Here is a 24,845-nt window from a genome sequence, read left to right as displayed (position 1 = left end):
GTACTACGAAGCAGGACCCCAGAGTGGAGCTCAGCTGTCCTCGCAGATGCCTGTCTGGATGCCGTTACATGCGCTGCAGTGGCGCTGTTGGATTTAAAACTTTTAATTTTTATTGGTTGGCTTATGGTAGGGCTAATACAATCCTTGGTGGAGCTTTAGCCCAACCAAGCCCCACCCTGGCGCCGCCTATGCCTGTAGTTAACCTGTAGTTCACCTGTAGTTCACCTGTAGTTGACTTGGTAGCCTGCTGTTAGGCTGTCAGACCAGGACCTTCTCGGAGCAGAGCCTGGTTCTCGTTAGAACCGGCAGCGGGAACGCCCCGCAGCTCTTAAACAGCTCATTGTTCCAACAAGTGTGTTTGCGGCTCTGTGCGCGCGTGCGTGAGCGCGTGACCCCGGGAGATAATTGCAGGTGTTGCTGTGCCAGCCTGTCGGCGGGAACAGACAGCGGCCCGTTAACTGCTGCGTGCACGCGCCCGCCCTCCCGCAGGCATCCTACATAAAGCGGCGCGCGGCCGCGGCTCATGCAGCTCGTGCAGCGGACGCTCAGAATGCGCACCGGGTTCGGGACTGGGACCGGGACCGGGACCGGGAGGATGCTGCCGCTGCTGCTGCTGCCGCTGCTGCCGCTCGCGCCGCCCGCCGCCGCTCACCCGCAGTGCCTGGACTTCCGGCCGCCCTTCCGGCCGCGGTGGCGCCTGGAGTTCTGCTCGCGCTACGGGGACTTCGGCTGCTGCGACGAGCACGCGGACGGCGCGCTGGCGGAGCGCTACTGGGACATCATGGAGCGGCTGGAGGCGGCGGGGCGCGCGCTGTGCGCGGACATGCTGAAGGACGTCATGTGCCAGGTGAGCCTCGTTACCTCGTTACGTTACCTCGTTACTTCACCTGCTGACAGCAGCGGGCCGGGTCTTTGGGGCTCCAAGCAAGAAGTCCATCAGGACTTCTGATGTGAAGTGAAAACCTGGAGAACCCTTCAGGGGTTCTCAACGGGAGGTCCAGGGTTTCATGATTTAATCCTAAATGCCCACTGGAGCCGTCTCTGAGCACTACATGTATGAACCCGGTCTCTCAGGGGCCCGGGGCCCCGGGCCAATGCCCGGTCTGCCTGCAGAGCCTCGTTCAGGACCTTAAACGGGACTTTAACGGGACTTTAACGGGTCCATGATCAGTTTGTGACTCTTCTGTTGAAACTCATCAACAAATCAGAAAAGACACGAAACCTGCTGAGTCCCAGAATCCAGACTCCAGAATCCAGACTCCAGACTCCAGAATCCAGACTCCAGACTCCAGAATCCAGACTCCAGAATCCAGACTCCAGAATCCAGACTCCAGAATCCAGAATCCAGACTCCAGACTCCAGAATCCAGACTCCAGAATCCAGACTCCAGAATCCAGACTCCAGACTCCAGAATCCAGACTCCAGAATCCAGACTCCAGACTCCAGACTCCAGAATCCAGACTCCAGACTCCAGACTCCAGAATCCAGACTCCAGACTCCAGACTCCAGAATCCAGAATCCAGACTCCAGAATCCAGAATCCAGACTCCAGACTCCAGAATCCAGACTCTCCTCCTCGCTTCAATGGTTAGAATTTAAACTTCAGTGTGAGTCAGAACTGAAAGAGTCTGAAGACCTGGACCTGCAGCCTGAGTCCAGTACAGGACCAGAGCAGACCTGGACCAAACGTCCCCTGGAACACCAGGCTATCGAGCATCTTCCTGGTCCTGACCTCTGCCTGTCCTCCTCCAGGAGTGCTCTCCGTACGCCGCCCACCTGTTCGATGCGGAGGACCCCGTCACGCCGGTCCGAGAGCTTCCCGGTCTGTGCTCCGGGTTCTGCTCCCGGTTCCACCGGGAGTGCGGCCACGTTCTGAAGTACCTGACGGAGAACCGGGCGCTGCTGGAGGCCGCGGAGCGGGACCGGACCGCGTTCTGCGCCACGATGAGCCTGCCGGACCAGGACTACTGCTACCCCGACGTGCTCCGCGGCCCGGAGCCGAGCGGCGGCCCCGGCCGGCCGCGGGACCCCCGGGACCCCCCGGACTGCCTGCGGCTCTGCCTGACGGAGGTGGCGAACGGCCTGCGGAACCCGGTGCTGCTGCTGCACGGCGCCGACGGCACCGGCCGCCTGTTCGTGGCGGAGCAGCTGGGCTTCGTGTGGGTCTACCTGCCGGACGGCGCCCGGGTGGAGCGGCCCTTCCTGGACCTGAGCGGCGAGGTGCTGACCACGCCCTGGCCCGGCGACGAGCGCGGCCTGCTGGGCATGGCGTTCCACCCCAGGTTCCGCCGCAACGGCCGCTTCTTCCTCTACTACTCCGTCCAGGAGGCCGGGCGGCCCGAGAAGATCCGCATCAGCGAAATGAGGGTGTCGGCGTCCGACCCCAACGCCGCCGACCCGGATTCCGAGAGGTGAGCGGCGCCGGCGGCAGGACGCCCTGCGCTGGTTCTGCAGGTTCCTCTGAGGAGACGGCGGCGTGTTGACAGACGCTCGGCTCCCCGTCATCGCCCCGGAGGCGGCGCCGCGCCGACCTGCAGAAACACGCCGGCGTTCAGGAAGTCTGGCGCCTGCAGGGCCGCAAAACCAGACGCCGCGCTGAACCGGGATCAGGCAGTCCGCCGCACGCAGAACCGGTCCAGAACCCCGACCGGAACCGGTCCAGAACCCCGACCGGAACCGGTCCAGAACCCCGACCGGAACCGGTCCAGAACAGACCGCAAACTCCAGACCACCAGGAACCACCCAGATGGACAGACCCTGAGGTGGCAGGTTCAAATCCCACCGCCAACAGCTCACCAGGTGTTGCTGCCAGGTCGTGGCAGTGAGGCAGCCCGGCGTTCCTCTTCTGCCCCGGTGGCTGCTATCTGCCCCGGTGGCTCCTATCTGCCCCGGTGGCTGATATCTGCCCCGGCGGCTCCTATCTGCCCCGGTGGCTCCTATCTGCCCCGGTGGCTCCTATCTGCCCCGGTGGCTGCTATCTGCCCCGGTGGCTCCTATCTGCCCCGGTGGCTCCTATCTGCCCCGGTGGCTGCTATCTGCCCCGGTGGCTCCTATCTGCCCCGGTGGCTCCTATCTGCCCCGGTGGCTGCTATCTGCCCCGGCGGCTGCTATCTGCCCCGGCGGCTCCTATCTGCCCCGGTGGCTGCTATCTGCCCCGGCGGCTCCTATCTGCCCCGGTGGCTGCTATCTGCCCCGGCGGCTCCTATCTGCCCCGGCGGCTGCTATCTGCCCCGGTGGCTCCTATCTGCCCCGGCGGCTGCTATCTGCCCCGGCGGCTGATATCTGCCCCGGCGGCTGATATCTGCCCCGGCGGCTCCTATCTGCCCCGGCGGCTGCTATCTGCCCCGGCGGCTGATATCTGCCCCGGTGGCTGCTATCTGCCCCGGCGGCTGCTATCTGCCCCGGTGGCTGCTATCTGCCCCGGCGGCTGCTATCTGCCCCGGTGGCTGCTATCTGCCCCGGCGGCTCCTATCTGCCCCGGCGGCTGCTATCTGCCCCGGCGGCTCCTATCTGCCCCGGCGGCTGCTATCTGCCCCGGCGGCTGCTATCTGCCCCGGTGGCTCCTATCTGCCCCGGTGGCTGCTCTCTTGGACCTCCAGACCGACCGGTCCATCAGAAGTGGTCTTCCTGGTGGATCTCTGTGGTCTGACCTGGAGTCCGTCCCTCATGTCTGATGTTTACCCAGAATTCCAGGCGACCTGCTGACCTCGAAGCAGGTGTTTCCAGGAACGAACCCTGAAGCCTGAAGAGTCAGTGGCTGTGTTCGAAACCGCATACTTACGTACTACTCATACTAACTTACTGAGTATGCAGTGTGTTTACACTGGCAGTATGCGATGTTGAGTATGCGAGAAGTTCCCGGATGCATACTGCATTCGCCAGAAATGTTGAGTATACATCGTGTGTTCACTACTCATACTGAAATTGCCCAAGATGCAACGCGACGGACATTTGAATAAACTTTATTCAGTTCACAGTGACTGTTTCTTCATGATGTACATTTAGCAAGCTGAGTATGGTTCTAGATTTAATCTTCCCTCCATTGTTTGTGCCAGTCGGTATGTTATGTTACGAGATTTCTGATTGGATTGACAATGATTAAAAATATTAAAAACAAAAAACAAAAAAACAAAAAAAAAACCCTTACATCTGAGAACTAGTCCATGCTGAAAGCGACCATGATGCACCGAAGACGGCGAGCCGATCTTTGTTGAAGAGCCGAAAAAACTCTCCGTCGGTAAAGCATCATAATTGGCATAATAAATGGTCCGTTAACGGGACACCGGTCCAAACGGCGATGTTAAGCGAGATATATTGCTGAAAGGTTGCCTTCTTGTTTTCAAAGTAAAAGCACAGATTTATCACTGAGGTTTTTTGCATGAGAAAGGGAAAGGGGGGGCTTATTTTGGTGAAAATAACCGGAAGTGCGTTGCTCACTGCGGCTGGCTTGAATTTCGCCGAATTCGTCCGGACAAAATCATAAACGGCTCGTATTCGGACAAATAAACGACACACTCGGGCTCTAAACCACCACTTTGTCGCCTAATTTAAAAAAAAATCTCGATGAAGTTATACATTTGACGAGTTTAGAGCTAAAGTGAAATCAGCTTTAGCAGATCGATTTCTGCTCATGGAAGAAGTGCAATGCATTGTGGGTTATTATGTAGTATGCTGTAGTGTAAACGCTTCGCATACTGTTTGATGGACTGAGTAAGCAGGATGCAGGATGGATAGTATGAGTATGTAAGGATGTAGTAGACAGTATGCGGTTTCGAACACAGCCAGTGAGAAGGTCTGCTGGTGAACAAGCCCCGCCCACTCCTCATCCACCTCTGGACTGGAGTCGAGTGGAGCAGTGGGCAGGGCAGTGGGCAGGGCAGTGGGCGGGGCAGCGGGTGGAGCAGTGGGCGGGGCAGTGGGCGGGGCAGTGGGTGGAGGAGTGGGTAGGGAAGTGGGCGGAGCAGCCTCTGGCAGAGGTGGGGTGAGGAGAGTCTGGACCGACCTGCCGTCTGTCCTCCGTCAGGGTGGTGCTGGAGGTGGAGGAGCCGGCGGCCAACCACAACGGGGGCCAGCTGCTGTTCGGCGTGGACGGAATGCTCTACATCTTCACCGGAGACGGAGGCCGAGCCGGGGACCCGCTCGGCAACGCCCAGAACAAGTCAGCAACTTCCTGTTCCTGCTTCCTGTTCCTGTCTGGACCCACTTCCTGTTCCTGTTCCTTTCTGGACCTGCTTCCTGTTCCTGGTCCTGTCTGGACCTGCTTCCTGTTCCTGTTCCTGTCTGGACCCGCTTCCTGTTCCTGGTCCTGTCTGGACCCACTTCCTGGTCCTGTCTGGACCTGCTTTCTGTTCCTGGTCCTGTCTGGACCTGCTTCCTGTTCCTGTTCCTGTCTGGACCTGCTTTCTGTTCCTGGTCCTGTCTGGACCTGCTTCCTGTTCCTGTTCCTGTCTGGACCTGCTTCCTGTTCCTGTTCCTGTCTGGACCTGCTTCCTGTTCCTGGTCCTGTCTGGACCTGCTTCCTGTTCCTGGTCCTGTCTGGACCTGCTTTCTGTTCCTGGTCCTGTCTGGACCTGCTTCCTGTTCCTGTTCCTGTCTGGACCTGCTTCCTGTTCCTGTTCCTGTCTGGACCTGCTTCCTGTTCCTGGTCCTGTCTGGACCTGCTTCCTGTTCCTGGTCCTGTCTGGACCTGCTTTCTGTTCCTGGTCCTGTCTGGACCTGCTTCCTGTTCCTGTTCCTGTCTGGACCTGCTTCCTGTTCCTGGTCCTGTCTGGACCTGCTTTCTGTTCCTGGTCCTGTCTGGACCTGCTTCCTGTTCCTGTTCCTGTCTGGACCTGCTTCCTGTTCCTGGTCCTGTCTGGACCTGCTTCCTGTTCCTGTTCCTGTCTGGACCTGCTTCCTGTTCCTGTTCCTGTCTGGACATGCTTCCTGTTCCTGGTCCTGTCTGGACCCACTTCCTGGTCCTGTCTGGACCTGCTTCCTGTTCCTGGTCCTGTCTGGACCCACTTCCTGGTCCTGTCTGGACCTGCTTCCTGTTCCTGGTCCTGTCTGGACCTGTGTCGAACCGGCTGACCTCAGGTCACCTTGACTCACCTCTTCAGCTGCTCATCAGTCTGGAACAAGCAGGACTGGAATCAGGTCCAGAGTCCAGCATGTGTGCTCTGGTCAGGATCCAGGTCTGCAGAGTCCAGCATGTGTGCTCTGGTCAGGATCCAGGTCTGCAGAGTCCAGCATGTGTGCTCTGGTCAGGATCTAGGTCTGCAGAGTCCAGCATGTGGGCTCAGGTCTTGTGACTCTGGTGGTCTTGCTGTCCAGGAGCTCTCTGCTGGGGAAGGTCCTCCGGCTGGACGTGGACCGGGTCCCCGCCGGCGGGGCGAGCTACCGGATCCCGCCGGACAACCCGTTCGTGGGATCCGCCGGCGCCCGGCCCGAGGTCTTCGCCTACGGCGTGCGGAACATGTGGCGCTGCTCGGTGGACCGCGGCGACCCGCGGACCGGGCACGGCCGCGGACGCATCTTCTGCGGCGACGTCGGGCAGAACCGCTACGAGGAGATCGACATCGTGGAGCGGGGGGGAAACTACGGCTGGAGGGCCAAGGAGGGACACGAGTGCTACGACCCGGACCTCTGCCTCAACCCCGACCTCAGTCAGTGGTCATAGAGCATCTTCCTCCTCTGACATCAGACTATAGAGCATCTTCCTCCTCTGACATCAGACTATAGAGCATCTTCCTCCTCTGACATCAGACTATAGAGCATCTTCCTCCTCTGACATCACGTCATAGAGCATCTTCCTCCTCTGACATCAGACTATAGAGCATCTTCCTCCTCTGACATCACGTCATAGAGCATCTTCCTCCTCTGACATCAGACTATAGAGCATCTTCCTCCTCTGACATCAGACTATAGAGCATCTTCCTCCTCTGACATCAGACTATAGAGCATCTTCCTCCTCTGACATCACGTCATAGAGCATCTTCCTCCTCTGACATCACGTCATAGAGCATCTTCCTCCTCTGACATCACGTCATAGAGCATCTTCCTCCTCTGACATCAGACTATAGAGCATCTTCCTCCTCTGACATCAGACTATAGAGCATCTTCCTCCTCTGACATCAGACTATAGAGCATCTTCCTCCTCTGACATCAGACTATAGAGCATCTTCCTCCTCTAGCATCAGACTATAGAGCATCTTCCTCCTCTGACATCAGAATATAGAGCATCTTCCTCCTCTGACATCAGACTATAGAGCATCTTCCTCCTCTGACATCAGGCTATAGAGCATCTTCCTCCTCTGACATCAGAATATAGAGCATCTTCCTCCTCTGACATCAGACTATAGAGCATCTTCCTCCTCTGACATCACGTCATAGAGCATCTTCCTCCTCTGACATCAGACTATAGAGCATCTTCCTCCTCTAGCATCAGGCTATAGAGCATCTTCCTCCTCTGACATCAGGCTATAGAGCATCTTCCTCCTCTGACATCAGACTATAGAGCATCTTCCTCCTCTGACATCAGGCTATAGAGCATCTTCCTCCTCTGACATCAGAATATAGAGCATCTTCCTCCTCTGACATCAGACTATAGAGCATCTTCCTCCTCTGACATCACGTCATAGAGCATCTTCCTCCTCTGACATCAGACTATAGAGCATCTTCCTCCTCTAGCATCAGGCTATAGAGCATCTTCCTCCTCTGACATCAGGCTATAGAGCATCTTCCTCCTCTGACATCAGACTATAGAGCATCTTCCTCCTCTGACATCAGACTATAGAGCATCTTCCTCCTCTGACATCACGTCATAGAGCATCTTCCTCCTCTGACATCAGACTATAGAGCATCTTCCTCCTCTGACATCACGTCATAGAGCATCTTCCTCCTCTGACATCAGACTATAGAGCATCTTCCTCCTCTAGCATCAGGCTATAGAGCATCTTCCTCCTCTGACATCAGACTATAGAGCATCTTCCTCCTCTGACATCAGACTATAGAGCATCTTCCTCCTCTGACATCACGTCATAGAGCATCTTCCTCCTCTGACATCAGACTATAGAGCATCTTCCTCCTCTGACATCACGTCATAGAGCATCTTCCTCCTCTGACATCAGAATATAGAGCATCTTCCTCCTGTCCCCCAGACGACGTCCCCCCCATCTTCGCCTACAGTCACCACGTTGGGAAGTCGGTGACGGGAGGATTCGTGTATCGAGGCTGTGAGTCGCCCAACCTGAATGGACTCTACATCTTTGGAGACTTCATGAGCGGGTGAGTTATGAGAGGGTGAGTTATGAGAGGGTGAGTTATGAGGGGGTGAGTTATGAGAGGGTGAGTTATGAGGGGGTGAGTTATGAGAGGGTGAGTTAAGTGGGGTGAGTTATGAGGGGTGAGTTATGAGAGGGTGAGGGGTGAGTTATGAGAGGGTGAGTTATGAGAGGGTGAGGGGTGAGTTATGAGAGGGTACAGTCCAGTCGGCCCCTTAATCAATCAATCAATCAATGTATTTTTGTACAGCCCAGTATCACAACAACAGCTGCCTCAGAGGCTTCAAGATGTTACATTGGTTGGTAAAAATAAAAACAGTGAATAAGCATAATGTTAATATGTCAAATTCACAGTAACGAGACAAAACGAAGCAACCACCGCCTTAGACCCTCACATCCGGCAAGAAAAACTCCAGAAACCCAGTGGGAGAAGAAGAGATCTTGGGGAGAACCACAGTATGGAGGGATCCCTCTCCCAGGGACGGACAGCTTTGGCAACAGCTAGCATGAGACAATAAGAAGTAAAGCCTAGGACTATGTTGAGGACAGTCCGTTGGACGGTCCAGCACAAGAACCACGGATCCCAGAAGTAGAACCAAAGCCAGTCCACGGGCAGCAGCAACAGGAGTGTCCTCCCGGTCCAGACGGAGCTTGTTCGTAGGCCCTCGTAATAGTGGAGTCAGCAACTGAAACTGGAGAAGACTCCCCCTCGAAGGGGGGGACAGCAGGTGAAAAGCAATGAAGGGACTAAAGGGAAGAACATTCAGACATTAGAGGACAGGGCTCAGTGCACCGTACTTCCCACAGCATTCTAGCTCCTAGGGCAGCTTTGTGGATAGTTTAGTATTTAAACTAGTATTTAGTTAGTATAGTTTAGATAGTTTAGTTTAGTTTAGTTTAGTTTAGTTTAGAGTCCCTAGCTGACCTGATCATAGGCTGCATCGAAGAGAAACGTCTTGAGCCTAACCTTAAATGTGGAGACTGTGTCTGCCTCTTTGACACCACTTGGAAGCTGGTTCCATAAAAACGGTGCCTGATAGCTAAAGGCTCTTCCACCTAGTGTCCATTTAGAGACTCTAGGAGTCACCAGTAACCCTGCATTTGAGAGTGAAGTGCTCTGATTGGTTGATAAGGCGTTAAAGCATCTTGGAGATAGGTCGGAGCCATCCCATTTAGGATTTTGTAAGTGAGGAGAAGGATTTTAAATCTAACTCTAAACTCGACTGGAAGCCAGTGAAGAGATTTTAGAACGGGAGTAATGTGTTCACGTCTTCTAGTTCCAGTTAATAATCTGGCGGCCGCATTTTGAACCAACTAAAAGTTTTTTAATACACTTTTTGGGCAGGCTGCGAGAAGGGAGTTGCAGTAGTCCAGTCTAGTGGAAACAAATGCATGGATGAGTTTTTCTGCATCGCTTCTAGGTAGAATGTTTCTTATTTTAGCTATGTTGCGCAAGTGGAAATATGCTGTTTTACAAGCCAGGTTGATGTGTGCTTTAAATGAGATATCCTGATCAAATAAGACCCCGAGGTTCCTGACAGTAGAGGAGGAGGATACACTGACGTTATCTAAGGTGATAATCTGTTCAGATAGACACTCTCTCAGTTTATGGGGGCCTAGTATAATGACCTCTGTTTTGCCAGGATTCAGACGGAGATAGTTCGTAGTCATCCAGGTTTTAATTTCTCTGATACAGTCACTGAGTCTGTCTATTTGATTAGTTTGATCAGGTTTCATAGATAAATACAGTTGTGTGTTATCTGCATAGCAATGAAAATTGATATCGTGACTTCTAATTATGTTCCCTAAAGGAAGCATATACAACAGAAATAAAATTGGCCCGAGCACGGACCCTTGAGGAACCCCATAACTGCCCTGGGAGCACGGTGAGGACTGTTGGTTAACGTGAACAAATTGGTACCTATTAGATAAATAGGATTTGAACCAGCAGAGGGCTTTTCCTCTGATGCCGACCTCACATTCTAACCTCTGCAGGAGAATATTGTGGTCGATTGTATCAAAAGCTGCACTGAGGTCTAAGAGAACCAGGACTGAGACTAGACCTGCGTCAGCCGCCAATAGCAAGTCATTAGTGACTTTAACTAACGCAGTCTCAGTGCTGTGATAAGCTCTATATCCTGACTGAAATTTCTCAAATAAACTATTGTCCTGTAGGTGGCGGCAAAGCTGTTTAACCACGGCTTTTTCCAGGACTTTTGAAATAAAAGGCAGATTTGATATCTAAGTGGACTACACTTGTATAGCGCTTTGTACCCTGCATGACAGAGTCCAAAGCGCTTCACACTGCAATATCACATTAACCCGTTCACACCATACTGGGTGGAGGTAAGCTGCTGCTGTAGCCACAGCTGCCCTGGGGCAGACTGACGGAAGCGAGGCTGCCAATCTGCGCCATCGGCCCCTCCCACCACCACCAACCATTCACTCTCATACTACTTTCACACTTAGGCAAGGTGGGTGAAGTGTCTTGCCCAAGGACACAATGACAGTTTTACGCCTGCAGGAGCGGGGATCGAACTGCCAACCTTCCGGTTATGAGACGACCCGCTCTACCATCTGTAGTTGATGTCTGTAGTTGGCTAGAATATCAGGATCAAGATTAGGTTTTTTCAGCAGTGGTTTGATTACTGCAAATATAAATGACTGTGGCACATAGCCAATTTCTAGAGACGTATTTATTACAGTGTTGTTTTTGGCAGCCTATTTTGATTTAGTTTTAGTCTTAGTCTTTTGGACGAAATGCTTATTAGTTTTAGTCACATTTTAGTCATTTCTACACTTGATAGTTTTAGTCTAGTTTTAGTCGACGAAAACCAAACAGGTTTTAGTCCAGTTTTAGTCTTTAAAAAAGGCTTAAACCATACATGAGGAAAAAGACAGACAAAGGAAATTGTAAACCAAACAAACATAATAAAATATACTTAAATGGCACAAAACCAGCAGAACACATTGATGCCTTTGAATATCAAATAATAAACTGGACTAGTTTGATACTTTGGAAACTCAGTGCAGTGCTTATATAAGCTCTGCAGACAGAATGAGAGGACGAATAGGATTTTGCTGATACTTTCAAGCTATTTTTATAATGTCCATACTGATATAAAGGCTGAGATCTTTTATTAAAACTGGTCTGTTATGTTTCTATGTTACTGATTTCAACTGGTAGAGTAACTGCCTGTTATTATTTTGGAGGAGCAATAAAACCAATATTAAGATGGTTATTAGAAAAATACTACCATTAAAACAACTGAAATAAACTAAATTAATATCTTGGGTACACTTGATGGTATGAAACACTTGGAAGTCTTCAAAACTGAAATGACAAACATAACTTGAGTTTGATAAACTTTGTATTCCTTACCTGAATTTTCTCCATACAAATATTAAACAAAAGTCAAAATGCATTTCTTCAAAATAAGACAACACCTGAATTATTAAAAAAAAACAAAAAAAAAAAGAAAGAAAGAAAGTAAAGATTTATTAGGTAGGCTACTTGGGGAAAAAATCTTCACTAATTAATGGTGGCTCCTATTGCAGTTTCACAGTCAGAACAAACAGTCAAACAGTTGGATTAGTTCCTCCGTCTCCACTACCAGGCATTCTGTTTTATTTTCTGCTGGATTCTGATTTAAATACATCCATAAATCACTGCGTCTTTTCCTCTCGCCAAGCCCCGCGAAAGTTGCTGCGCCGGTGCATTCAGTGCAGGCGTGGTCAAACAGGAAGCAGCTCATGAATTCATAATATTTTCAGAGTAAAGCAGTCGATCTGTGTGAAAAGCTGGGAGAATCGCATTTGTTTTAATTTATTTTGAAAGTCAAAATACTGACATTTTCGTCTCCTCTCGTCTCATTAACGAAAACAACAGATACGTCTTGTCACATTTCCGTCTTTTAAAGAGATATTTTTAGCTCGTCACGTCTCGTTTTAGTCACGGAAAAAAGGGGCGTTGACGAAATATTTTCGTTGTCATCGTTAACAAAAACAACACTGATTTATTATAGTTATGATCGTATTTAAAGCTCGGGTTGGCGATTTGAATGAGATACATTTTTTTAAATACTGGTTAAAATGATCTTTATGACCCGATGGGAAACAATTCATAGCGTGTTCTTAAAGTAGTTTGGAAAATATCCGCTATCTACAGCAGGAGGAAAACGGGAAAAACAGCAACCAATCGTCTTGACGGGACACCTTTTTTTAAACCAATCAAATCCCTTCGCCGTTCGACCTGCCCCCTGCACGTACATGTCAATGGCGTGCACTGACCCTGGTTCAGTGCGCTCGTAGAAGGACGGAGCGTCGTTGCAGAATGGCGGAGAAGAATGTTTGGGGGTTTACTTACCGGTGAGTGCGCCATACTTGGCGTAGTGCAAATAAAGAAAAACGAAGAAACGAAGCGCTGAGGACAGGTTACGCCAGGGACGCACTGGACGCGGAAGTGCTGCGCGCGGAACGTCTCTGCGTCTCCGCTCCCAGCGGAGCTCCTCCAATGGGGTGGGAGCTGGGCGGAGCCTTGGGAGATGCTACATTCGTGCTACATGCTAGTTTTCCAAGATCGCCAACCCTAGCTTTAAGATAACTGGAAGAATATCTTTGAAAAGCTTAGTTGGAATTGGATCTAGGAGACAGGTTGAGGTTTTAGAAGACATTACAATCGAAGTAATCTCAGCCCCATCTACTGATGAGAAACTATCTAGTATTTCAGGTATTTCAGGTGGAGGCAGTGGCTGGATTCCCTGAGCTTGATCTGAGGAAAGCGCTTCACTGATTTTACCTCTGATGGTTATGATTTTATCATTAAAGAATTTAAGAAAGTCATGGCAGTTTAAAGATTCTGGGATTACTGGTTCCACTGCAGTATGACTGTTTGTCAGTCTGGCTACAGTGCTGAACAGAAACCGAGGGTTATTTTTGTTTATTTCTATTAAACAAGAGTAATATAATGTCTTGGCTTTAAAAAGAGTTTGTTTATAGCTTAGCAAGCTACATTTCCAGGCCTTCAGAGATTGTTCCGATTTAGATTTACGCCACAGTCTTTCTAATTGCCGAGTTTTTTGTTTGAGAACACGGGTTTCAGAATTAAACCATGGAGCAACGCGCCTGGGTCGATTGGTTTTCAGCTGCAACGGGGCCACTACGTCAAGGGCAGATTTTAGTGAGTGTCAACAAACTGATCACTATTATCACCACTGATCAATAAGCTCATTTCTGTGAGTTCACAAGATAATGCAGCAAATGCAGGCTGGATCAATTCTTTGTACCGAGCCACAGATTTTTCAGATAATGTCCGTATCAGCTGAATTTTATCTTTTTGAGCAGAGTAGTCTTCAATCAAAACCTGAAAAGTAATTAAGAAATGGTCTGAGAGTATGGGGTTCTGAGGGAGAACATTTAGGTCCCTGACCTCTATCCCATATGTTAAGACCAGATCCAGGGTGTGCTTGTGACTATGAGTGGATTCATCAACATTTTGAGTGAAACCGATACTATCTAATACTGCAATAAACACATTACTCAAACTGTCACCAGAATCATCCACAGGGATGTTAAAGTCACCTATTATAAGGATCTTGTTATGAGTCAATACTATATTGCTTAAAAACTCTGAGAACTCAGTTAAAAAGTCAGAGTAAGGACCAGGAGGTCGATACACAATAATTAATAGCACAGCTTTTGATTCTTCCAATTTGGACAAGTAAGCGTTAGTATTAAGCTTTCAAAAGAGTTGAATTTAACATTAGTTTTGGGTTTAAGAAGAAGACTGGAGTGGGAAATCACTGCCACACCTCCACCTCCACCTGTTGATCTAGCTGTTTGGAAATTAACATAGGTTGGAGGGGTACATTCATTGAGCCTCACATAGTCATCTTGCTGAAGCCAAGTTTCTGTTAGAGCAAGGAGATCAATGTTATTGTCACCGATAAGGTCATTAACTAACAGAGATTTAGTGGAGATTGCTCTAATGTTTAGTAGACCACATTTTATGTATTTCCTACTGGAAAAGTTATTCTGTCTCGTACAGATGTTAAGCTTTTTACCCATTGACTTTTTTCTAATGCTTTGAGCACTTTGGACAGACTCAGTCTCTGTTAGCCTAGGTAAACCTCCATGCTTGACTTGTAAAAATCCGGGAGCAGGATTAGTGACGGGATCAACAAGATCAACAGAGGAGCGTTCTACACGACTGCTCTGCGCCCGGGGCTCATAGCTGGTTTGTCAATTTAGAGTACTAAGCCGATCAGCCATATTGTGAGCTAAAAGGGCTGCACCATCCAAAGTTGGGTGGATGCCGTCCCTGCGGATGAGCCCAGGCTTTCCCCAGAAGGTGCACCAGTTGTTTAGAAAAATAACTCCGTTTTCCTCACTCCATCTAGACAACCAGCGATTGAATGATGAAAGTCGGCTATACATTTCATCATTGACCAAACTGGGCAGGGGACCAGAGAATATTACGGCATCAGACATCGACTTAGCCAATTCACACACCGAGGCTACTTGTAATTTGAGCACCTCTGATTGTCTCCGCCGGGCATCATTACCGCCTGCGTGAATCACGACTCGACGGAATCTCCTACCTTCCTGTTTTAAAAGCCTAAGGTTCCCCTCGATGTCCCCCACTCTGGCCCCCGGGTAACACCTAACCTTCACCGCTGGCAGCTTCACGTCTCTAACTATAGAGCTGCCAATCACCAGCGTGTCCAGTTCAGCCGGCGTGTCGTCGCTGAGGGGAGAGAACCTATTGCAGACGTGAAGCGGTTCTTGGAGTGCTACGTGGCGGTGCTTAGCACTAGCCTTCCTCCGGACCGTCACAAACCGGTCCTGGTCTTGTCCCGGCTGCTCGGGACACGCTGCGGAGCTAGGCTTGCTAACACTCCTCTCACTGCGGGAGCGGGCTGCGAGCCCTGCCGCTACCTGGCTGTAGCTAGTGCTGCCCTGCCCCTCACATCTGCGCAGCCTTAAGAGCCCCGCCAGGCTGCAGGGGGCCAACTGGACTGTACCCGGGGGGCGGGGCCAGCTGGATTGTACCCGGGGGGTGGGGCCAGCTGGACTGTACCCGGGGGGCGGGGCCAGCTGGACTGACCCGGGGGGCGGGGCCAGCTGGACTGTACGTGGGGGGCGGGGCCAGCTGGACTGTACCCGGGGGGCGGGGCCAGCTGGACTGTACCCGGGGGGCGGGGCCAGCTGGACTGGAAGCCACCGGAGCCGACCAGACCAGCGAGGGGAGCAGGGCCTAAAGGGGGAACCGGTGCAGCACATCAGGAAGAGAAGGAAGGCGGCCGGCCGGAGCCTGAGGAGCAGAGCTCAGGCCACAGCGCCCCCGTCTGGCCACAGAGGGGCGGAGCACATGGGCAGACATGGATCCCCAAGAACTAGAGCTGAGCGACGATTAAATTTCTTAATCGCGATTAATCACCATTAAAATGGCTCATTTGAAGTCTGCCGAGGCGTTCAGAATGTGTGTGTCACATAATTTTACAACTCATCAAATATGATTTATCAGAGCTTAAAATACCAAGTCTTTACCAAGATTGTCCCCCCCAACACACACACACACACACACACACACACACACACACACCACCAAGAGCAGAGCAGATGAAAACTGTAAGTTTCTTCTGAGGCCACTTCCTCAAACGTCCTTGTGTCTCCGACCCTCAGACACAGAAGGCAGCCTGAATTCAGTCTCGCCGACTTCTGCCTCATACTGACCTTTATTGAGGCCGATTGTGTGTTGAAGGGAAATGTTCTTTATTTTGTGTGTTTTCAGCGCCTGAAAAAGACCCAGCGGGCCGAAACACTGCACCAGCAAAACACATGATTTAAGTTTCATTGTCATTTTTGTCATATTTACGCTCCTGATTTCAGTTTCTGCCTCATACCAGCCTTTTCGTGATTTTTTCTGATAATTCGGCCGAGTTCAATATGGCAAATGATGAGGAACGGACCGAGTTTCACCGCAGGAAGCGTGTGTGTTTTTGAGGCTCAGCAGGAGGCGGTGTGACTGGCGGCGCAGGACAGGTTCGGCTTGTCCCCCCCCCCCCCCCCCCCCACCCCCCCCCCCACCCCCCCCCACCCCAAAGCGTAATTCAGCCAGGCTGGGCCGGCACACATCCACACTAAAATATATCGAAGTGAATTTCTTAGCTTGCGTGTGTAGACCCAGCTCCCAGACCCGAAATGCATAGATTAACGGCGACATTTTTTTTCTCGCGCAATAAGACTCGGAGCACGCACGTTATCGCCGTGCGTGCTGTGACTCCTATCGCGCGAGAAAAAAATGTCGCTATACCAGCTATACCAAAAACTTCATGAATGTAATGAATGTTTAAAGAGCCTGTATCCTGCTTTTTTAGCTCGTCCAAACCCTATTATTGGCATTAACATGGTAATAGTTTATTTCTGGCGCTAAGGAAAAGTCATTTTGTGTGAAATAAAAGATTTTCTGGGGCTAATTCTGAAACCCGGAAGAGAAAACGCTCTGTTTCACTGAAGTCCCGCCTCTCCCCCTGTGGACTTTGACTGACAGCTACTTCAACCAATCAGAGCTTCAAAACAAATACGTCATGCGTTAGCTTCTCTGATGGCTAGCTTCAGCTCTTTAGCTCCAGCTTCTCTACACGCAAAGACACGCGAAAACGTCTTTTCCTGTGAGAAACTCGCCAAGCACAGACCCTCCAGACCCTTCAGACCCTCCAGACCCTTCAGACCCTTCAGACCCTCCAGACCCTCCAGACCCTCCAGACCCTTCAGACCCTTTAGACCCTTCAGACCCTCCAGACCCTTCAGACCCTCCAGACCCTTCAGACCCTCCAGACCCTCCAGACCCTTCAGACCCTTTAGACCCTTCAGACCCTCCAGACCCTTCAGACCCTCCAGACCCTTCAGACCCTTCAGACCCTTCAGACCCTCCAGACCCTCCAGACCCTTCAGACCCTCCAGACCCTTCAGACCCTTCAGACCCTTCAGACCCTCCAGACCCTCCAGACCCTCCAGACCCTTCAGACCCTTTAGACCCTTCAGACCCTCCAGACCCTCCAGACCCTTCAGACCCTCCAGACCCTCCAGACCCTCCAGACCCTTCAGACCCTCCAGACCCTTCAGACCCTTCAGACCCTCCAGACCCTCCAGACCCTTCAGACCCTCCAGACCCTTCAGACCCTCCAGACCCTTCAGACCCTCCAGACCCTCCAGACCCTTCAGACCCTCCAGACCCTTCAGACCCTTCAGACCCTCCAGACCCTCCAGACCCTCCAGACCCTTCAGACCCTCCAGACCCTTCAGACCCTCCAGACCCTTCAGACCCTCCAGACCCTCCAGACCCTTCAGACCCTTCAGACCCTCCAGACCCTCCAGACCCTCCAGACCCTTCAGACCCTCCAGACCCTTCAGACCCTCCAGACCCTCCAGACCCTCCAGACCCTTCAGACCCTCCAGACCCTCCAGACCCTCCAGACCCTTCAGACCCTCCAGACCCTTCAGACCCTCCAGACCCTCCAGACCCTCCAGACCCTTCAGACCCTCCAGACCCTTCAGACCCTTCAGACCCTCCAGACCCTCCAGACCCTCCAGACCCTTCAGACCCTCCAGACCCTTCAGACCCTCCAGACCCTTCAGACCCTCCAGACCCTCCAGACCCTCCAGACCCTCCAGACCCTTCAGACCCTTCAGACCCTCCAGACCCTCCAGACCCTCCAGACCCTTCAGACCCTCCAGACCCTTCAGACCCTCCAGACCCTCCAGACCCTCCAGACCCTCCAGACCCTCCAGACCCTTCAGACCCTTCAGACCCTTCAGACCCTCCAGACCCTCCAGACCCTCCAGACCCTTCAGACCCTTTAGACCCTTCAGACCCTTCAGACCCTCCAGACCCTTCAGACCCTCCAGACCCTCCAGACCCTCCAGACCCTCCAGACCCTCCAGACCCTTCAGACCCTTCAGACCCTCCAGACCCTCCAGACCCTCCAGACCCTTCAGACCCTCCAGACCCTTCAGACCCTCCAGACCCTTCAGACCCTCCAGACCCTCCAGACCCTCCAGACCCTCCAGACCCTTCAGACCCTTCAGACCCTCCAGACCCTCCAGACCCTCCAGACCCTTCAGACCCTCCAGACCCTTCAGACCCTCCAGACCCTTCAGACCCTCCAGACCCTCCAGACCCTTCAGACTCTTGCTCCTGCTTGATTGTGGCTTTCAGACAATGGTTAAAGTTTATCTCCGTAATCGGAGTTACAAAAAGAGGGCCTGGGGGGGGGGGGGGGGGGGGGGGGGGGGGGGGGGGGTCTCCACAGTGGAAACTGTGAATCAGCTGCTGCTGGTCAGAGGACAGTGGGGTGTTGTCTGGCGGGGGTGGGGGGGGAGAAGAGTGATGGGAGGAGTTCAGCTCTTGTGAGTACTTAGGTTTGAAGAGTTTCAAACGAGCTGTTTTCTACCCGAAGGGAGGGGCTGCTGTAGAGAGCAGCAGACTGGAAGAGATTGTCCCCCCCAACACACACACACACACACACACACACACACACACACACACACACACACACACACACACACCACCAAGGACCGAGTTTCTCAGACATGCGTGGATTCTCGATATCGGCGTGAAGTCACGCACCACGCAATCTTCCTTAGTTACCAGGCCTGAGGGGCAAACAAAGTGGAAGGGAGCGTTACCGTAGCGACCGTGAGGGCTTGCACAGTTATTAAAACTTTCAGCGTTCTGTTGTGCAGCAGCACAAGTTTGTTATTGGTCACTGGTCCCAGGTGTGGCTCACCAGTGTCAGGATGGGCTGAAGCCTGAAGCTTTCAGCAAGATATAAGGCAGAGCTTCACATGGTCGGCTGGATTCGTGTCCAAACAGGAACACCGCTGATTCCTGGATAAATAATCCAAACAGTCTGGGTTCCCAGATGTGAACCACTGCCTCATCAAAGCTCCTGGTCAGTACAAATGCTGCTATAAAAGGTGTCTATTAAAAAAACTGTATGTGACGAACGCAGTTTGATTAAAATGAGGACGCTAACAAGCTAGCGTTAGCTATCCTGCTAGCGCTTGTTTGTTACCTGTTAAAGGAACAGGCTCATGTCCTGGCTCGCCAGACCGTCTCTCCATGGGCAGAGCTACACGGGGAAACACGGATCTCTTTATGTCCTCATATGTGTGTAATACATACAGTCGGTCTGGCATGCCAGGCTAACAGGCTAACAGGCTAACAGGCTGACAGGCTAACAGGCTGACAGGCTAACAGGTTAACAGGCTAACAGGCTGACAGGCTGACAGGCTGACAGGCTGACAGGCTAACAGGCTAACAGGCTGACAGGCTGACAGGCTAACAGGCTAACAGGCTGACAGGCTGACAGGCTAACAGGCTAACAGGCTGACAGGCTGACAGGCTGACAGGCTGACAGGCTAACAGGCTAACAGGCTGACAGGCTGACAGGCTAACAGGCTAACAGGCTGACAGGCTGACAGGCTAACAGGCTGACAGGCTAACAGGCTAACAGGCTGACAGGCTAACAGGCTAACAGGCTAACAGGCTAACAGGCTAACAGGCTCAGCTCACATCCACCCATGTAGTCCAGAAAGGGAAGTGGCAGCTCTAAACTTTCCTGTCTTCCCTGTTACAAAGTGTGCAGAACAAACGTGTGTGTAGTCCGGTTTCAGCAGCCAGTTTTCCCGGTGTTTTGCTGTCGGCGGTTCTGTTTATAACAGCCACTTCCTCCTCCTCTCTGGTTCAGCAGCCTCGCTCGGTATCAATAAAAGGACGAGAGAGACTGTGGAGCTACATTGCTGGTGCAGCTGAACACACAACAGTTCCTCACCGTGGTTTATACATCGATGTCTCTCAATCTGTAACAAATACTGAGCAACAAACTCCAGGCGAACGCTGCGCCTGCAGCGCTGTCCGTGATCCTTTGCCCCCCGCACTGGCTGCTCAGCACCGCGCACACCCGGACGTGCTCGGTTCCCCGGATGTCCGTGGTCCAGAATGAAGGCAGGTAACGTTTTGGGGTGGTTTGAAAGGGAAATCAACTTTGGGGCTTAAAACCTTAAAGAGAGTGGATTCTGCATGATATAGGTCCTTTAAAGACGACTGTGAGGCAGGATGTTCTCCGCCTGAGGCTGACGGAGGGAAAATCAAACCTTTCCTCAACTCTCCAGACCTTCGTCCTCCGGCTCAGAGCAGGACGGACGTCTGACCGTCCATCAGGGGCTGGACGGAGCCGGAGGCAGGCTTCCTCCAAGCCGCCACATGATTGGTCATGTTAATAACCACCATGAGGCCCCGCCCCCGTCCGCCCGGACGCCGAAACACCGTCTGACAGGGTCAAACCCGAGAGGAGGGTTTCAGTGCCGCCGGCCAGAGGGGGCGCTAGTGGACACCTGAGGGACGCGACCAGGCTGCTGCGCTGGCCCCGCCCTCCTCGCCATCCCCATAGAACCGCTCGCTGGAATCATGAGACCAGAGGACGGACTGAGACCAGAGGACAGACTGAGACCAGAGGACGGACTGAGACCAGAGGACAGCCAGAGGACAGACTGAGACCAGAGGACGGACTGAGACCAGAGGACGGACTGAGACCAGAGGACAGACTGAGACCAGAGGACGGACTGACACCAGAGGACGGACTGAGACCAGAGGACAGACTGAGACCAGAGGACAGACTGAGACCAGAGGACGGACTGACACCAGAGGACGGACTGAGACCAGAGGACGGACTGAGACCAGAGGACAGCCAGAGGACAGACTGAGACCAGAGGACGGACTGACGGGAATCACAACCTCGAGAGGAACTGGACGAGTCTGTGTGACGTCGTGGTGGTCTTGCTTCCAGACCAGCACGTCTGGTCCAACTTCTCTGAACTCAGGTTCCACAGCAGCCAGCAGGAGGCGCTTCAGGGAGGACCGCCGAGGACCGCCGAGGACCGCCGAGGACCGCTGAGGACCGCCGAAGACCGCTGAGGACCGCCGAGGACCGCCGAGGACCGCCGAAGACCGCCGAGGACCGCTGAGGACCGCTGAGGAGCAGAGAACCTCCACAAGAACCACAAACTGAAACCTCAGAATCCCCGGAGACGTGGCTGAGTGGAGGAACCGCGGTTCCTATCGGTCCCCGTCAGAGAACCGGGCTCACGAGTCACAGCGCGGGACCAGCGAGAACCCGGACCAGGACGAGACTCAAGACCCTTCAGCTGGACAGAGAACATGGACGTTCTGCTGGTGGTTCTGCTGGATCTAAGCGGTGGTTCTCCGGTCCCCTGGCAGGAGGATCATGGCCCTGGAGGAGAACCAGACCTCAGGAACCTGGACCCAGCGCAGCGTCTGCATGGGGGACTCCAGAACCTGCTCCTTCCCCGGACTCATCAACCAGCACCACCGCCACATCCTGGCCTTCGCCGAGGACCAGCAGGGTGAGGTTCTGCTGACGTTCTGCTGAGGTTCTGCTGAGGTTCTGCTGAGGTTCTGTTGATGTTCTGCTGACGTTCTGCTGACGTTCTGCTGATGTTCTGCTGATGTTCTGCTGACGTTCTGCTGACGTTCTGCTGACGTTCTGCAGGAGAACTGTACTTCCTGGCCACATCGTATCCCAGCAGCTCGTCTCCTTCAGGAACCGTCTTCAAGTTCATGGATCCGTCCAGGTTCTCACCGAGCTGCAGCCTCTAGAACCTCCTCCTCCTCGGCCTCAGACTCAGAGCGCCTTCCTCCCTCCCCGTGTGTGTGTGTGTGTGTGTGTGTGTGTGTGTGTGTGTGTGTCTAGGCGGGCTCCTCCGGGTCACTGCCAGCAGAACCTGCTTCCCGTCCCGGTCCTGGGGAGAACGGTTCCGTTTGTGCCCAGAGAGGGTGAGTGTGTTCCGTCTGGAGAACCTGGTAGAACCTGAGCTCTGGTTCTGGAGCCGCCGTCCTGAGGGTTCCCTCTCGTTCCGGGGTTCTTCAACGTTTGTGCAGGAACACGCAGAACGTGCAGTGGAACGTCGGCCCGGTGCCTCTGTTCTGCAGTAAAACTAACCGGACCGCAGACAGAACCGGAATAGAACCCGGGCCTCCAGATGTTCCGCTGCTCCTTACAGGAACGTTCTGCGTTCTGTCGTTTCAGTGACGGTGTTGGACGCCAGAGAAAAACCCACCAGACCGCCGCCGAGAACATTCAGACTCCGCTCCGGGCCGCCGGCGGAACCGGGGGTGGAACCGACAGTGGAATCGGCGGCGGAACCAACAGAGGAACCAGCAGCGGAACCAGCGGCGGAACCAGCGGCGGAACCAACAGTGGAACCAGCGGCGGAACCAACAGAGGAACCAGCGGCGGAACCAACAGAGGAACCAATGGCAGAACCAACAGTGGAACCAGCAGCGGAACCAGCGGCGGAACCAGCGGCGGAACCAGCGGCGGAACCAACAGTGGAACCAGCAGCGGAACTAGCGGCGGAACCAACAGTGGAACCAGCGGCGGAACCAACAGCGGAACCAGCGGCGGAACTGGCGGTGGAACCGATGGTACAACTGACAGCGGAACCAGCGGTGGAACCGACAGTAGAACCGACAGCTGCCGACCGGAACCGCAGCACGACGCCACAGAACCATAGGAGAACGTCTGAACCGGAGCCCCAGAAGAAGAAGAAGAACCCGCTGAACAAGAAGAACCCGCTGAGCAGGAAACCGGCCAGAGAACCCGGCGGCGCTGGAGAGGAACCCAAGACCAAGAACCGCAAGGTGGCAAAGAATTCCCACTCGAGAACGTCCAACAAGAACCCGGCAAGGAGGAAGAACCCAGAACCTGCCAGCAGAACCTGGACGATCCTCACTGGAACAAAGAAAGCAAAGTCAACCTGTCAGCTGGAGAACCCGCAGAACCTGAGAGAACCCGCAGAACCTCAGAGAACCCGCAGAACCTCAGCTAGAGAACCCGCAGAACCTCAGCTAGAGAACCCGCAGAACCTCAGCTAGAGAACCCGCAGAACCTCAGAGAACCCGCAGAACCTCAGCTAGAGAACCCGCAGAACCTCAGAGAACCCGCAGAACCTGAGAGAACCCGCAGAACCTCAGCTAGAGAACCCGCAGAACCTCAGCTAGAGAACCCGCAGAACCTGAGAGAACCCGCACAACCTCAGCTAGAGAACCCGCAGAACCTCAGCTAGAGAACCCGCAGAACCTCAGAAAACCCGCACAACCTCAGCTAGAGAACCCGCAGAACCTCAGCTAGAGAACCCGCAGAACCTCAGAGAACCCGCACAACCTCAGCTAGAGAACCCGCAGAACCTGAGAGAACCCGCACAACCTCAGCTAGAGAACCCGCAGAACCTCAGCTAGAGAACCCGCAGAACCTCAGAAAACCCGCACAACCTCAGCTAGAGAACCCACATAACCTTAGCTAGAGAACCCGCAGAACCTGAGAGAACCCACAGAACCTCAGAGAACCCACAGAACCTCAGCTAGAGAACCCGCAGAACCTCAGCTAGAGAACCCGCAGAACCTCAGAGAACCCACAGAACCTCAGCTAGAGAACCCGCAGAACCTCAGCTAGAGAACCTGCAGAACCTCAGCTAGAGAACCCGCAGAACCTCAGAGAACCCACAGAACCTCAGCTAGAGAACCCACAGAACCCCAGAAAACCTCAGGAGAGAGAGAGGCCCCCCAGAGGAGAACCCCCCCCGGTCAGGGTTCCCTCAGCCTGCTGTGGAACACTGTTCCGTGTTCTAAAGGAACCGTCTAAAGGAAAACCGTCTGTTTTCTCTGTTCTGAGAATCAAAGCTTTGAGCAGCAGCTGGGAGAACCGGCACCGGTCCGGTCTACATGGAGTTCTTTAATCGGACTGAAACAGTGACGTTAAACACGTCTGAATCCAGGGAGGCAGACGGAGATCCACCATCAGTGCTGGTTCTCCAGGGTCCTGGTTCTCCAGGATCCTGGTGAAGCGGATTATGCAGGACATGAGGACAGAGTCTCTGGCGGTCCAGTCCTCAGAGCCCATCAGAGGGTTTAATCTGGATCTCTGATCCATAATGAGCCGCTGCTCAGAGCCCCTCCCCCGGCCGGAGCCCCGCCCACCGGCGCGTCCCGGTGTCGTCCACCGGGGCTCCGCTCCGCCTGCCGGTGTTTCAGATGAACTGGTGTCCGTGTTAACTGGTGGCCTTGTAGAGGTTCTAGTGACGCCGGTTCTCTGCAGTTCTAGTAAATTCATCAGTTCAGAGTCTTTAGTGAGTCTGATTCTAACATCTGCTGCTTCCAGCTTGTTTACAGGAACCGTCACTCGTTACCATGGCAACCAGCTCATCCAGAACACCGGCCGGGCGGTCCGCTGGTAGTCTGCCACCGAGTTCTTTCAACAGCTGGCTCCGCCTCCTCTGCAGGGTTTGTTCTCTCTGGGTTTTTATTAAAAGTGTTTTTCAATCACCGTCCAGCTCTGCTGCTGGTTTTTGACTTCCTGCTTCCTGCTTCCTGTTTCCTGTCACGTCATCATGTCACTATGTACCAGGGAACGCATGGCAGAACCAATGATCCCCGTTTAATCTGGTCCGCTGTTTATCTGAGACCTGGAGCGGATCATGGATCATGGATCATGGATCAGTTTGG

The 24,845-nt window shown here is 53.1% G+C and overlaps 1 protein-coding gene across 1 annotated transcript; it reads left to right on the top strand.

Annotated features, from left to right (window-relative positions):
• Positions 1-625: 625 nt before the first annotated feature.
• hhipl2 (HHIP-like 2) lies at positions 626-23,614 on the top strand (the record flags this gene model as incomplete). Its single annotated transcript, XM_030087202.1, has 9 exons — positions 626-847; positions 1,752-2,410; positions 5,023-5,157; positions 6,312-6,643; positions 8,138-8,264; positions 21,543-21,688; positions 21,835-21,916; positions 22,036-22,118; positions 22,372-23,614. Coding segments are annotated over 9 exons (2,634 nt in total), but the record flags the coding sequence as incomplete, so codon positions are not given.
• Positions 23,615-24,845: the final 1,231 nt, after the last annotated feature.

Source organism: Salarias fasciatus, unplaced genomic scaffold (assembly GCF_902148845.1).
Source record: "Salarias fasciatus unplaced genomic scaffold, fSalaFa1.1, whole genome shotgun sequence".
NCBI lineage: Eukaryota > Metazoa > Chordata > Actinopteri > Blenniiformes > Blenniidae > Salarias > Salarias fasciatus.
The sequence above is the reverse complement of the archived record's forward strand: the minus strand, read 5'-3'. Positions and strand labels throughout refer to the sequence as shown.